Source organism: Metopolophium dirhodum, chromosome 4 (assembly GCF_019925205.1).
Source record: "Metopolophium dirhodum isolate CAU chromosome 4, ASM1992520v1, whole genome shotgun sequence".
NCBI lineage: Eukaryota > Metazoa > Arthropoda > Insecta > Hemiptera > Aphididae > Metopolophium > Metopolophium dirhodum.
Genome location: NC_083563.1, coordinates 21,790,264 through 21,807,522, shown reverse-complemented (window position 1 = coordinate 21,807,522; position 17,259 = coordinate 21,790,264). Strand labels below are relative to the sequence as shown.

The 17,259-nt window shown below is 31.9% G+C and overlaps 1 protein-coding gene across 2 annotated transcripts; it reads right to left on the bottom strand.

Annotated features, from left to right (window-relative positions):
• Positions 1-208: 208 nt before the first annotated feature.
• On the bottom strand, positions 209-16,485 carry LOC132942879 (mucin-2-like). Of its 2 annotated transcripts, XM_061011571.1 has the most exons (5): positions 16,094-16,485; positions 10,957-11,050; positions 5,407-5,481; positions 5,235-5,287; positions 209-5,162 (listed from the first exon to the last, which is right to left on the bottom strand). In XM_061011571.1, the coding sequence occupies exons 3-5, from the start codon at positions 5,453-5,455 to the stop codon at positions 2,544-2,546; spliced, it is 2,721 nt and encodes a 906-aa protein (XP_060867554.1). In that variant the 5' UTR covers positions 5,456-5,481; positions 10,957-11,050; positions 16,094-16,485; the 3' UTR covers positions 209-2,543. The 2 variants fall into 2 exon arrangements, with proteins under 2 accessions (XP_060867554.1, XP_060867553.1); XM_061011570.1 differs by lacking the exon at positions 10,957-11,050 and having other exon boundaries at positions 16,094-16,484.
• Positions 16,486-17,259: the final 774 nt, after the last annotated feature.

The window sequence follows — 17,259 nt, the reverse complement described above, 5'->3', positions numbered from 1 at the left end:
AATATTGTAAAAGAAAACACTACGGTTTAATTGTACAATGTACATATTATGTGTACCATTGTACTGCGAAATTGTTCAGAGTTAAGATTTATTTTAATAATTAATTTTTTTTTTTTTAGTCAGCGACTGATTCATATATCAAATTTTTAATAACGAGGTAAACTAAACTGATGAACATATAATAATAATACTAATAACTAATAAGTAATACAATTGTCTGAAATGTTTAGTATATTATTTTTATAATAAAAAATATAAATAAATATTTTAACTATAATCTATACATAATATATATTAATATTTTATATAATAGGTAGGTATTTAATATAATTAACATGTTTAGCTGGTCATCAAAGATTTCTACTTTTGACGAAACATATTTCAAATTTGAATTATAGTTTTTATTAGAATTACGCATTTCCTGTACAACATTATTGTGTTTTAGTTTGAGTATAAAATATGTTGTTTAACAAAAAAAAAATAAAATATACATACAATAGAAATGTAAAATAATTACGTACGAAAAAGCAATAGTTTAAGCATATAAATAATTTTGGACATTTTAATAAATTTAAATAATATATATTGTCACTAATTAATTTACTATAACATTATGTATGTACGATGTACTTAATACTTAAAGCATTTAATTTTGACATTATTATTTCAATACTTTATTGTCAGTAACATATTTAAAGGAGGACGGCTAGAGGCCTTGATCACCCCGAGCGTAATTTTTTTAAGAGAGGTATTATTTTACATGTTCAATCTTCTGTTAACTAATAATAAAGTAAATCATTTAGGAATAGGAATATTAATTACAGTTTGGAGAGATGAGTCGTAACGCTATAATAAATCAAATAGAATACTTTAAAAAGTTGATTTAGAAATTGGAATATAAATGTATAAGTATAACTCTCTAATCCAGTACATCAATGATCTTAGAGAATGTTTAATCACCATGAACAAATTGGAATAACAAAATCTGGATAATTGAATACAAAACTAAAAGACGAAAGAAAAAATTCAAAATTGGAGAAGTTTATTTGAGTTCTAAAAATCATTTAAAATTAACACTTATATTGGATTCCATAACGACTGTGATGATAAAAATACAAATTGCATAATATGACCTGGTAAATGAGAACTTTTCATTCTTCTTTAATAAAAACAAATACGGTTAAAAAATTAATATTCAATGGATCTGGATATTTCATTTCCAAACGTATGCATATAATTTATTATAGCCATTTAGACATTTCGTTACTTTAGCTAAAGACTAAAGAGCAATAAATTATGAGTACCTATAAGTTATGGATATGTGTCTGAAACTTAAAAACGAAGGATTTAAAGACACATATACGATGTACCCTTATATAAACATTGCATTGAAAATGTATCTATTTATTATCAAATTGTTCTTCAAAGTGATTTTTACTATCGTTCACTCAGTAAGCTTTACTGCATTAAAACGAATAAAATGTTATTTGCGGTCGAGAATGACAGATGAACGGCTGAACAGCTTGCTAATGATATAAAATATTAAATCAGACAATACAAGTTTAAAATATGAAGACATAGTCAATGAATTTAGCTCTAGAGAAACGGTCATAAAAAACTAATGTGACAGATAAATAAAGATAAAAATGTATTAAATGTGTTTATCTTTAATTTATTATTATAAAAAAAAAATTATAATTTTATGGGTGGGGGCACCAGGGCGCAAAATATCTGATTATGTCTCTGTCTATTATATATAGTATCTATTGGACGTATCATAATCTAGGCTGAACTTGCGATTAATGATTGTAATATGTTTTTATTATTCAAATAAATAAGTGTAAATAGATACACAATAAAAATAATTAAATACAACACTATGTGTTAAAAACTATAAATATTATTTTTTATGTACAGTTCTAAAAAAATAAACTACGTACTACAATAATAATGTCACAACGAAATATTAATTAGATATAATTTAAATAGGGGAGAGTGGTCAACAATGAGACTATAATACTTCTATACATATGAGTATAGAAGTGTACCTATATATTATTATGTCGTAGTACAAAATATAATATATAGCTTAACGACGACGTTGTAACGCAATAAAGATAATTACAATTATGGTATTGAATTACACAAAAGCCTAGAAATATCCGATCATCCAATACACGCTCGTTTCGACGAACAATTTATAAGTAATTAATGAAAACCATTAGCACGAAACAAGCACAGGGGTGAATACCTAGTTATGAAAATCTATATTGACATCGATATGATCATATTTTTTGTACTACAAAAGTATATTTTCGATCACTATTGAATATAAATAATATATATTATTATATTATAATAATATATGTAGGACTGAGGGTCGAAGCGTACGTATTATAATGCGTAACGACCATTCTGCGTCGCGTGGTCGGATATTTCTCGGCTGTTTGTCGTGAGCACCTGTGGCGATACGGTTCTAATAATAAGGTTATCATTATTATAATATTATTATGTGTTGAGCAGCTGCTATATAGCACCGGCGATCATCGCTGTTCGTTGTGGTGCCGTTTACTAGCCATTGACGACTGGAAGAACGACTCGATGGGCAACAGCGGTCTGTCGGCCGAATACGAGGTGTGGTACTTGTGCCTCGGTGCCGCCGGAGTTACCGCGACCGTGGTTGCGACGTAGTCTACGTCTTCGGAAGACGCGGCGTCCATCGCCTCAGAAGTGTTCTCGTCGAGTGGCGACGCGGAAGAGCTCCTCCTGAGCCCGTTGTGCTCTTCGGCCGCTGTGACCGTGGCTGGCTGCACCGCGGCTGTCCTGATGGTCGGCACCGTCCGCCGTTTGGCCGAGTACACTGCCGGTCTGGTCGGCTCCGTGGCGGCTACCGGTTCGCTGCCCTCGTCCACCACCGCCACCGCTGAGTCAGTGCTCGTCCTCAGCCTGTTGTAGTACTTGCCAGGCTTGTACTTGCTCCGGTACGCACGTTCCGTGGTGGTGTCCTGTTGCTGTTGTTGTTGCGGTTCGTCCGTGGTTGTTGTTGTCGAGGTACCAGCCTTGTACCGGTTGGGCCGGGCCCGCGGTTTGTACGACTTCCGGGCCGTCGTGTTGCCGGACTGTTCAACGGTTTCCGGATCCGTGGGTGCGGGACTCGCGGTGGTCGTCGTTCTCCGTCCTACTGTAAACGACGCTTTCTCCGTATTGGGTGCGGTGGTGCTCGTTGTAGTGGTCGAGGTTTTATAGTCTTTGATACTGAATCGCGGTCGTGTACCGTTTCCGTACTTAGATTTTATCTTTGCCCGCGCGTCCGCCGCTGCAGCATCTGAAGCACTCGGCTGAGATGCGGTCGTGGTCGTCGTGGTAGCCGCGGTCGTGGTCGCTGCGGTTGTGGTAGTGGTGGTCGGCGCCAACGTCACTCGTTCAGGCACGTTTTCGTATTCGACTGCCGGGTATGGTTCTTTGGGCCTGGATGACGGCAAAGGTTTCTTTTTCTTAAACTTGTTCACCGAAACCAGGACCGGTCGTTCTTCTCTGACCGGCGCGTAGGTCGTCGACGCTTCAGTCGTGGGGACAATCACCGTTTCGTAATCCTGGTGTTGTTGGTATTGCTGTCGTGGTCGGTAGTCCTGTTGGTGTTCTTGTAACTGTAACTGTTGACGATTAGGCACTGCATACTCATCGTAGTCGTCCGGCACGGCAGTGGTCGTGGTGGTAGTCGTCGTCGTGGTTGGTTTTCGCTTACGCGTTGTCTTGGGCGCGACCGTGGTCGTAGTCGTAGTTGTGGTCGAGGTCGAAGTTAACATCGGTTTGGTAGGACTTTTCAATATGTCATACTGCTCGCTGGACTCGTTCTCGTCCTGTTCCTCACGAGCGTCGTACTCTGACGAACCACCCACCGTGGCGTCCTTGAAGTACGGCGCCTTCGGACGTCCGTCCAAGGGTTGCTGGTGGCCCAGCGTAACCGGAGTAGGCAGAAAGGCGGGCAGCGCGTTGACTTCCTTCACCGGGAATATCCGATAAAGCTCTTCGTTTTTGGGTGTCGGTGTCTGGTATTTGCTGAATGGCCGGGTCGCTGGGTGCGTAAACGCGGTCGACAAGTCCACGGTCACCGGACGGGTCGGTTGGCTGCCGTGCTCCTGGCCGAACCGCACTTCTGTGCCTACGTTCAGGTTGTGCACATACTGATTGGGTTTTATAAATACGTTTTGATCTCCGTTCGTCTGTTCAAACGGTCGTGCGAAATTCGAGATCTGAGGGTACAAGTTTTGGTTTTCGACGTGACCTGGATACTTTTGGAAGTACGCCGATGGTTCACCTTCTGTAGACGATTTGTACTGCTGCTGCTGTTCCTGCTGTTGTTTTAGTTGTTGTTGTTGTTGTTGGTTGTGGTGGTGGTGGTGGTGTTGGTGTTGGTGTTGGTGTTGTTGCTTATTTTGCTGTGGCTGTTGTTGTATTGGATCTGAGGGGCTCACTAAATAAGGTTTTGGCCGTTGTTCCGCGTAAACTTGTTTGTTATTACCCTGTGGTCTCGGGAAAATATGATCATTGGGCACATAATATGGTGTCAGTTTTTTAGGGGGGTCTTGTACGATTGGTGGCTCTTTGAACCCAAAGCTCTTATGGTTGTTATGGTTGTTATTGTTGTTGTTGTTGTGATTGTTGGGGTTGTTGTTGTAATTGTTGGGGTTGTTGTTTATGTTATGGAATTGGAAGTTTTGGTAAAATTGTGGAGGTGGTTGTGGTGGTGGTGGTTTTTGATAATTTTGAGGGTGACGTTGTTGAGCGTTGAAAACTACGATTGCGGGAGGCTTTTGGTCTTCTGGTTCATTGTAATCATTCTGTTGAAAACGTCGGTCGTTAGTCTCTTCGTAATGTCTGTCAAAGTTGTAGCTAGGCCTGAAATTTAAAGTGTGTGCTGGCTCTCGTGCTTCGATAGTTGCATGACCGAATTCACTAAAAGAACCTAATATAGTGGGTGGTGGTTGAGCGAACACTTCAATTTTGTTAGAAGCCGCTGGTTGTAAGTTGAGTGGTCGGTTGGTATACCGGACGGGTGGCGTTATGTGCACTACCTGTGAAAATCCATTGTTGACTCTAGTTGACCTTTTATCGATACCAGATACAGGTACCCAGTCGTCTTGCAAATCATTAGAGAAATCCTAAACAATCAATAAATATGTGAAACATGAAAACGGACAATTATTTTTAATACAATTAAATAATTTACTTACATTATTTTCCTTGGGTAAATAGAAATGTTCACCTTTAACGAACAAAATGAATCCTGAAAGAAACAATGAGTATTATTAACGCTGTATAATATATATATATATAATATAATAGTTATGAATTATAATATACTCATAAATAATTAAATAGTTTTAAAAAAAAACTAATATTTACCTAAAAGGATACTCAAAGAAATCAAACAAGCAGATGTTCTTACACTCATTGTTCAGTCGTAAAACCCATTTACTCCTGAAATACATACAAAAATCATATAAAAAACATTTATATAAATTTACCTTCACAGCGTAAATACGTAGTTTAAAATTAAGATCGTGTAATTATTAATATTTTAAGCATAATTAATTCAATTTCATAAGTCAATAGCTGTACGGATGTATGAATTAAAATTCATTGGAGTTCCTAAATGTATTTACTTTCTATTCATTACATCACATCGTTTAGTATCTATTAATTAGTTTATTATACTTTTTTTAAAATTATAAATTATGAATTGAATAATTTAAACTGTTAAATATTCTAGTTAATACAACATATTATATTATGGTACTGGAATAACAACAGAGTAAGTAGAAAAATCGAGCGGTTAAAGAATAATATTTACTAATAAGTTAATGAGTGTGGTTAGTCAGATGTTATGTTCCTAAAATCACAAAATTAATAAGATATCATCAAAAAAAATAAATATTTTTTTAAAATATACATTAACAAATAACAATGTTTTTTTAAATATATTTTAGTTTTTTTCAGGCGGGGAAGTGTCTTAAATAAAAAATACCCATATAGAAAAAATATCTAAAATAATTAGAGATATATTATTATAGTTTTAAATATTTAAACAGTTACAACTTATAACTTATAACTATTAACTATACTACGAGGTAGGAACTTACTCATAAACTAAAACGGTATTTTCTACTAGAGTGCAAACGTACCTTTCTAACATACCTAGGTATCAAAACAACTCAACAGTTGTAGTACTGTACCTACTTATATTTTAATGTTTAACTAGTAGAAATTATAGCACCGATTTGTTAACAGGTATGTATTATTAGTTGCATACTCTATGTTTAATAGGGAGCTCACAATAAAACATTATATTACGTATTTATTTAGTTGTTTGTTCAATAATTTAATATACTCCAACAAATCCACTTTAATTTTAGAAACCAACAATTCCGAACTCATTTGACAAATATATTATATTTTACATTAGACAAGAACATAATACTACAACACCAAAATTCAAACAGTTTGTTTCAAATTTCAAACAGTTACTAATTACTATAAAGTGAGTTACATTTTATAGTTTATAGTTTTCTGTTTTATATTTTATGATTAGAAATCACATGGTTATCGGATTTTTTAAAATTGGAAATATACAGTATTTTCCTCAAAAAATGCAACTAAGTACTAACATATAACATATTATTGTACCATCATAGTTGTATTACCTATATGTTTTTGAACAAACAATTCTATTTTCCGAATTCAAGTATTTTTTTAATTCAGTAAATTATCATTGAGTTTTAAATGTATAAGTTGTAACTTATAAACATTGCAAGTGATCTTCTATCATACAATAATATTTCTGATATGCCGCCATCCTAAATCAGGTAATATTATTGTAGATAATGATTTGTTTTAATACATGTTCTGGACTAAAAATTAATAGTTTTAAGCTTTTTAATTAATTTGTATATTATTTGGTAACTTATAATAATTTTGTTTGGAAAAAAACAAAACTATTATTATCTGTACTTTCGCCCTTTGAGGTAGTTCATGTTAATAAATAAATAAATAAATAAATAATACATAATATAAATCTAAAATCATCAATGTTTGCCCCGAATAATCTCCAAGATTACTAACTCCATATTATACAAGTGGCTTTTAAATTTTGTAGATAATTTTTCAAAGAAGAACACTGGCATGCTTATTTTTTGATTTTAGTTTATTATTATATTATATTGATTATTATCCTTATATATAAAAACAATAGGCGTATTTCATTTTTATGTTCTGATTTTCTGGCGAGGCAAATAAATATTTTTTCATCGCTATCCATTATATCGTATATCTATATAAACAATAAACATATTATCCGTTTTATTGTTTATCGGTGTTTACAACTTTAATAGTCTGCCCAGTATTAGTGTCCATTTTGACAGTGTTTCTAAATAATTCTAATTTATATCAACGTTTTTCCGTCAACAAAAAACAAAATTTCATTTCCTGTTCTTTTGTCTTTTTACTTAACAGTAGAATGTGTCATTTTACATTCATCTAGTCAAAACGTTCCACGTACGATCGTAAAAAAAAGGAAAGTGTATGACACAATAAAACATGTAAAATTCACATTTATTGGTAATTTCGCATTTGTTTTTTTTTATTATTAATAACCCATTACGGGTGACAATAATATTATTTAATACGCACCTTTATATGAGCTCAAATTGTATACATATACGTTGCCATACAAACGTCAATGGAAATTGCTTATTCAATACTATTATATATTCTATATATATAATACTACATAATATTATGATTTTTTACAATAATTCATTGAATACCGCCAAACTGACAAGCACGAAATGATTACCGCAAGAAAATGTGAAAAAATTCACCAACACCGGAATAGTGGGTCCCTACCCTACCTAGTGTACATTTATTATGCTTAATTTACTTTAATATGTAAATACTTGTACTTAAATCTATTGTTTTTAATTTTTTTTCTTGGAATTCTCATTATTTATTGTAGCCTACTAATTAATTAAAATTTAAAATATAACACAAATCACCAATTTTTGTAGTACTTTAGTACATATATTATATTATAGGAGGTAGTCATGAATTGTATAGACGTGTAGATATAAATAGATATAATATATAATATATAATATATAGTACATTAGTATCTATATGCCTACTAAATATTACTACTACTACTGACGTGCCGACTATACAATTTATTTATTTTTTAAATTTCTAAATATATCTCTTTGATCTCAGCTGTGTATAATTAAGTACCTACCACCTACGTCTGCCATGGTCTATGAGTACATTGACTAAAATCTTCCGATCGTCAAAGACTCACTAGTAATTGGATAATTAGTATAATATTTACTCTTGGTTTCGTTAAAGACGCAATAAACTAAATGTATTAAATATGAACAAGCATAATAAACAATAATATATCTCGGCCGAGCATAGAACGATCGAAGAGCGAACAAGAAAACCGCTAACACGCGCCGCGGCCTTGCATGGACATCCGGCGCTCCGATACGATGGGTGCACATATAACATTATTATCATCATCGCCGTGCACACGTGGAGACGAAGATTAACGTTTAATTGTCTTAGTGCCTAATGTTAACGCTGACTTATGGCATAATAATAATATCGTACTTACGATCTAGACGCGCGTGTTTGTTTACGCGGCAATTAGATCTATCAAAACCGCGTGAAACGCACAATAGCGAACTGATGATCGACGGACCGTGATCACGATAACAATGCGATGGAGCAACAACGCGTATTATTCGTAGGTATTTTACGAACAATATTGTGCACATCGTCGTGTGACTTTTCCCGAGGACGGACGTGTGGCGCGACTGCCGCGACAGTGATAAGAGTGTACCGAGGAGTACCGTAACGTCCGTAACAATGACGTCAAGGAAGCTGCGCATTAATCGCGTGCAACTGCACAAGAATATTATAAGTTATATACTATGGTTATTTACAAGCATACCTACTTATTATGTGTTCGAGTATACTAATTTTATGATTTTAATATATATTATTTAAACATGAAAAATAAAAATAAAAAACCTAAGTATATTTTTATGCCAAGTACCTATGCTTATATTTTATGGAGATTTGTCTATTGAACAGCTTTCGTGGACAAGTATAAGTAGATATTGGAAAGTATTTGACATATATTTTAATATTTACCTACATGCCTATTTAATATTTATATATTTGTAATTAAATGTTTATCTGAAAATATTTTATTTTAAGTTTATAAATGTAATTTGTCGACAATAATATAATGGCAACAGTAATCATAAAAATGCATTTTAAAGTCTTACCTTCTGATGATATCAGTGGGGTATACAAGAGACAAAAATTCAAACGTACACTTTTATAAACTCAATACACCTCCCTATTATGTTAGTATCACGCGTTGACTGAGTATAAATGAAAACGTTATTCCCTAGGTAGGTACTTAAAATATACAATTATTTAATTTTTATACTTCTATCACTTAAATTAGTTTAATACTTTAATATTAAGAGGACGCTACTCATACATGTGTTCCTCCATCTTACAGGTGTATACGGAATAGGCAATAGCAAATTTGTGTTCATCAGAATCGATTGTGTGTTGTTACTTGTTTGTTTTAAACTTCAATATTATAGAGTGAATTGACCTATTACCATACTTAAGGGTAAGAACATTAACTGTACTTAAGCGTCTGATATTGAAAAAAAAACCAACGCTAGCAGTAAGATAACGTTCTTACCCTTAACTTTTATAGTAGATCAATTCACTCTTTAATTCAAGTTAACAACACGCAGTGTTGTTGATGTTATTATAATTTACTATACCTACTATAACCTACCATACTAACATTTTATATATTTTATTACTTGTTTTAGTATCATATTTATTTATTTGTTTTAATTTTACTAACTTTATCTATAACATTTCCCACGTTATCTAAAGTCGAATATGTCATATGCAAATAATAATAATAATAATAACAACACGCAGTAGGTACACATTATCGATTCGGACGACCAGAAATGTGTGATGCCGTAAGTTTCTAAGACGAAAACACGTTCATGGCAAGCGTCCTCATATTATGTTAATCGGTTGATTTGATATCGAACACGTTGATTTATATCTATATATGGCTAAAAATCTCTTCATAATAGTTAAGATAACTAAAACATTATAAACTAAAATATTTCATATTTATATTTTATCAATTTATAAATCGATTACTGACAACTGTATAAATGTATAACGAACTTGCAGGGTCGGTAAAAATGCGAAGGTAAATTTAAAAATACTCGGGCCACGATTCGTATACGAAAAAAAAGACCTCGGCGAGACGTGATTTTCTAAATCCGCAATATCATGCGGCGGGGAACACTCCGAACACGTTTTAGGTGGGTATATCTGCACGTACCAATACATATATAATATATAATTATTAATTTAAAATAAAGTGATATCGCTACTCGATTGAAATTCCAGCGGTACGCCATGTGCGTGTTTACACTGTTAAACACGAGCACCTCGTGTCGTCTGAGTACGCACACACATCACATACATATGTATATATCATACATATAAGATGATATATATATATATTTAGCACCGGAGTGAAGGTTATGTACACTTTCACTCGCCAATCGCTGCGACATTGACCTTCCAATGTTCGAAAAAAAAACTCTCGCGCCGTAATGTTTACATCGGTTTTTTTCGCCTCCCGCGGTACAATTTTGTAACGTAGAATAATACATGCCTATTCATTACAAACGTTTATTATTATTACAACAATTCACAACTGCGCATGACGCAGTTTGACAGAAGTATATTATGTACAGCATGCAAGTGTATATTATTGAAAACGGTTGGATACTCACTACAGTCTACAGTAAGTCAGTAATATAATTATAATACAATAAGTACCTATATATCTGTATGTGTTCCACGTCGTGGTCAAAAATAAATCCGAAAACGAGCTAAATTCGAACGCCTTTTTTTTGTGACGAATGACAATACACTGTAAAAGATTAATGTATAATTTATTACATATTAGTACATGCAGTACTTAAACGTTATAACGATTGTCTATTATAAGTAGGTACTACACATACTGACAGTGACTGGACGATAATAATATACAACTATTACAATTTAGGTAGGTACCTAATGCCTCAAATATTTTATTCAAACACTTGAGATACACAACTAGAATGAAATCATAACATTTCAGAAAAAATATCATCGAATTTTTGATTTGTAAAATTTTTTTTTCATCAAATATATTTAACAGAGTACAATGGTTAGGTAGGTACCAACTAAAGTTTTGTTCATTGACACTATCTACAATAACAAAAGTAAATCCTTCAAATGGTATAGGATATGAGCACGATTTAAAATGTACACAGCGCCGTTGACGTATTTCTAAACCGTAACATAAATACAACGAAAAACGACAGAAGAAAAGTGGTTTCACTTAAAAATAAAATTAAAAATAAAAATCACGTGCATCGTGTATTAATAGTAGGTAGGCATTATTCATCTTGCGCACTAAACACACACTCACACTCGCATTGATTGAAATGCCAATCGGCGAATTTCAGTGATTTTCTAAAGTGACAATAATTTTCACCTTGTTCTATATCCGATGCGGATTGAATATTATTTAGCGAACATCCTGGTCACGTAAATTGGTGCCTAATTTGACGATGTGACCATAACGACAAAATGTAGGTATGCTTCCAATATTCGTGTCAAGGGATCCACGAAAACCTCGCATTTTCGATTAATTACCCACGATGCGATATAATAAACATGTTAATGTCTCGTTAAATAACATTTTGGTTGCTGTGTCAATATATTTTCATACATATGGATAGGTACAAAGCAAGTCATTTTTAAGTAACTATTTGATCTCGTTAAGCTTTCACCGCAGAAATTCTACACATGTACTTAACACTCTACATGAATCAACGTTAAAATAATGTAGCAATTTCGTCGGAGGTAGGTTCAAGACAATCCCGACGTTCAGAGGTGCTCGTATAATATAGTTAACCGGCTCGGAAATTATAGATTCATGGGTGCACGTTGTTAAATTAAAGACTGGAATACAATATATGATTAGCGCTATTTTTATAACATTTCACACTTAGTTGTTTTTTTTTTTGTAGGACATCCAAACCTTATATTAATCCAAATGTTGAAACGTGCAAAATACATATTGCCGGTATTATAATAATAGTTAATTCCAAATACAAACGTGAGCGGTAGGTTATACAGTACGTTGAAATATCGAATATATACGTAAGTCTATATACACAAGGTGTATGATTAAAAGCCGTGTTCAAAATTAAATTTAAAATATATAATTTCATTTCTCACTTATTCAAAAAATTGTTAAAATTTTATTAAAAAACATACTATGAGTTAAACGAAAAATCATTTACCCATTTCATTACTTTTTATTCTTAACTAACACTTTAATTTTGCTTACATATTGACATATTGTTAGATGTTTGTCAACCCCTAAAATGTATCAAATCTCACAATCTCCGCTAATACAACTAAAATCAAATAGTTTTTTTTTAAATATAATTACTTTAGGTATCTATCCATTAAAATTAAATAACAGCTTAAAGCTTAACAATATTTTAATAGGTACTCTAATGAAATTCCATACTGCCCATACTTCACTATTATTTATAAATTATGGAGTCCACGCCTGTGCCGTACCTTCCTACTTCCTAGGCCCTAAATTCCCTACAAGTAGTAGTTGTAACGACGCATAGTTTTTGTCTCAGACATATTATCTGATCAGTCACAGCCTACAGGTTTAAACTGAAAATATTTTCATAAGAAGCTCAACAGTTTAGAGATAATGATGACTGACACGAAATAAGTAGTATAATATTAATTTTTGTCGAATAATTATAAAGTACATTATATTAAATAATAAATATAATAGTAAGTGGTCGGTAGATGCAAGTGGTTAAATTTAATATATTTACTTTACCGATTCAAGAAGAATAGCACTTTACTACTTAGAACGAAACGAAGTACACTGGTATTAGATAATTTATGCAGTCACGTAAAAAGTATTTAAATGATTAGGTAATGAAGATAATTAATTATGGTGGGAAGCTGTGATTTTAATTAAAAGAACAAACTTACATACTTAATAGCTATTACATATTACCACCTATGTGTTACATATAAAAAATAAAACATCCCTATATATTGATCTTGAATAAAAACCAAAAATCCAATAATATATTGATTTTCCAATTAAATTTTAATGAATATCTTTTGAATAGGTAACCCAAATGTATCATGTCAACGTCAAAAAACCACATTTATATAGTTTGGAAGCTTTTGATTAGATAATTAAAAATTGTTTTTATATTTGTATAGAATTTAAATTTTAAACTATTTTGTTTGTTTACATATTTATTGATTTCTAATATAATATTTATTGGATTAACAACTTGTTCTCCATCACAAGAAGTTAGACACTTTCTACTTACCTAATTCAAAATTCGAATAATAATTATACTGTATTATAATGTATGCATACTACCTATCTATATCTTATACATTATATATTATTTTCGTTCAAATTATTTAACTGGAAAAATAAATTATTAAAACCAAATACCTATTTGAAATTTAAAGTCAAACATATACTATAAAAAGTAATATACTAATAGGTATAACATAAAATATATTAGATATAGATATTTTTCATATAATATTAAATTCACATTATTTATAAAAATGATGTGTTATATTTTTTATTGCTCAATCATAATAATTTTATTAAATTATTATACCTATTTTTATGAATTAAAATATATACCTAGGTACTATAAACAAAATTTCCAGAATTAACAGTGTAGACTTTACCTATTAAATAATAATAATAATAATAATTTACTTGATGAATTGATAACAAAATATGATCGAATGAATGTTTAACACAAGGTTTATAGAATATACTTAGTGTAGTAAATAATTCTATAAATCTTCCGCTTGGCATACGAAACGAGAACATATATTAAGATAAAAATTATCGCGGCAATTGTGACTTATCTTCTGAATATATAAAAAAAAATTAACAAAAGGAGATCGACTTTGAAATCGTTCGTATTCGACCTTTTAGCCGCCCTTGATATAATAATATAATATATTATATAGCACAGTATTTATCTATATCATAGGATAATATTATAATATATATTATAGTATTATCAACATATTATGTTGTATATAATATATACTGTTTACATAATAATATAATGTTATATAGATAATTATTTGGACATTCATGTGTTTCTAATCGTTAACGTCTATTATTAAGTATTATGTACATATAACATATAATATAATGTTATATATAATATAAATAAAGTATAAACCTAACATTTTTTGAGAGGAGGATTTATTGATAATATTAAGCAACCGCTAAAATTATAGTTATATTGTTATTTGTTATAAATTATTTTTTTATCACAAGAAGTCAAGAAGCTTATTTATTGTAATATAAATTCCAAACAAACGGTTAATTTATCATTTATGTAACAAACTGTAATCTCTGATCAGGAAGATGTGTGGTACACTTACTGGTACGTAATTTTTTTATTTTTAATCCGTGATTCCTACGCACGATACAGTACGGTGATTTCTTACATTTCGTAATAAATCTATAGCCTATAAGTACTATGTAGGTAATAGGTATAGTGCATTAATATTGTTCTAGAGACTAGAATCTAGATCTAGAGACTTACCTAATCGTTTGCAGTTAACAAAAAAATATTTTTTTAATAGGTACCTACCCTCTGGAATATTCAATTTTGAAAATAACTCGTTTATGTCACGATCAATATTGCCAATAATGCCTATAATAATAAATTTCATTATTTTTATTCATGTTATAGTTTCTACATTTTAATAAGAATATTATGTAACACTGATTGAATAATGATGAATCATATTATATAAATACGCAATTGTAATGTTTTTAACTTGAGGAAGTCTTTAAATATATATAATATACATTTAAGTTTATAAAGATTTATAGTTGTTTTTTATTTTATTGTTTTTTTTTTTTGTTTAGTTATTTTTTGTATTAATTTCTATGATTCCTTCTGCTACAAGATTGCAAACGAAATATTCAATAAAATGCTTTAAATTCTGAACTTCAAGAACCCAAACCCAATGTTGCCGATCAAAAAAAATGATAAGATCATTTTTACAAACAAAAATTTTACTTAGCCTATTTATTTATTAGCTTATAATTACTGTAGAGCTTAATTATAAATTAGGACTCAAATTTCAAAACAAGTAAGTAATTATATTGGTATTAGTTTAGGAATTTATGTGAGAAAAAAATAAAAATTGTATTGACATTTTGAAATAAGAATATATTTTAAAGAACAATTTATCCAATTTCAAAATATCATAAAATCCGTTACAACCGTTGCAAAACTTTCAGTTATTACTAATTTGTTTATTATTAATCCGCGCCTACCATCACCGAGAAAACCTTAAGAAAGTCCAAATGATTGATTACTTCACGAGTGCCTCAATTAGAAAATGTACGATCAGTCATAATATTATGTTTGATGTTTTGTTTCTTAATGTAAATAGTTAGTCTCATATGGAGTAGCATAAAACAACGACGAAACTGTATTGGTCTGGTCACTACCTTAAGTATAACGATATGTATAATGCATGTTCAATGATATAACGAAGCAAATTAACAACAGGCACGAGTTTTCGAGGATATAATTCGGGCGCGAAAGTGTTGATCCACTTGAACCCTATAGGTACAATAAAATGATTAACAAATAAGTTTTCACTTTTAATACTATGCATGCATGGTATTTAACCCGTTCCAAAAATATACATACTTACATTACAATATAAAATTTGATAATAAAAACCCACACACAGCTGCACGAGTCAATGACAATATTATTATAATGTTAATTATTAGCGTATAGACGGAGTAGATCTGCAGTACCTACCTTTGGATAGAAACATAAGACGTCAGTTTTAGACTTACTTGAAAAAGAATGTTGAAGCACTGCAGGTGTATCACAGTGCAGTGCAGTGGCGTCGCGAACGTTGAATATGTATAATGTATTATCAATCCACGTAAAGGGGCGGACGAAAAGTACAAACGGCGCACTGCCACAGGGTTCGGTTGAGCTGAACGCAAGACAAGACGAAAAGGTTAAAACGTCAAGAAAAAGAAGAAAACCCGTCGACCGCGGTGTTTGTCGCGTGGACTGCGTACAACGGTACAATAAATACGCGGAATGCGATGGGAATGATCGACACTGACGATGATAATGACGATAGAAATAATAATAAAAAATAATAAAGTGCAGCAGCGTGCGCGTGCGTTGCCGGCGACAAGTCGAATGAACGAAATCGAATGTGGGTTTATTGGTCGGTTTCCGATGTGAATACGGCGCGGCGGCAGCGGCAAAAGAAAGTAGGCTAGTCATGACACTGTATATAGCTAATAGTACCTGGAGTGTGCCTAACAACAAAACGACACGGAGGACTCGTGTATACCCTTTCCATTCTTCTATGAGATCTACAATACTATATATTATATATTATATATATATTACAATACACCTGATTTCGTCCTGCAAGCAGTCTATAGGGGCGTGCGGTAAGTCTTTAAAACATAAATTATTTTTCCACCCCCATTGCCAAAGGAAGTTAACGCGTCTCTTGAGATTCCGCAACTGAGCGCATTTTCGTAGGGACTGTTGACTTTTGAGTTATTATTATATTAGGTATATTATAATATGTACCTAAACAATTTTTAAACAACGCGATTCATCAACTTTTGACTTTTCTTCAAATTTTTCGTTTGCTGAGAGGTGGCGGAAATTTGACTATATAATAATACGTATATACTATATATATTATATACTATAATATACTAATCGGTAATATTGATTTTATAAATTATAAGTACTTTTAAATATGATTAACTATAAATCGCTTGTCGAGAAACTGATCAGGGAGTGGTGGGTAGTTGGCAAAATCACACTATCCATGTAGAGGCCTCTAATTTCATACGCCACCCTACAATTTATTGTATAGTTAGACGTATAATAGTTGACGTACATCGCATACCAGTACATCGCCGTAAATCGATTTTTACATACGAAAAAACAATTGAATAAATATAATTGTTCACCTCACACT

Coding starts and splice junctions, on each gene's coding strand:
- LOC132942879 (XM_061011571.1), bottom strand. CDS start 5,455: ATGAGTGTAAGAACATCTGCTTGTTTGATTTCTTTGAGTATCCTTTTA. Junction 5,288..5,406: donor TTCTTTGAGTATCCTTTTAG/GTAAATATTAGT, acceptor TGTTTCTTTCAG/GATTCATTTTGTTCGTTAAA. Junction 5,163..5,234: donor ATTTACCCAAGGAAAATAAT/GTAAGTAAATTA, acceptor TTGATTGTTTAG/GATTTCTCTAATGATTTGCA.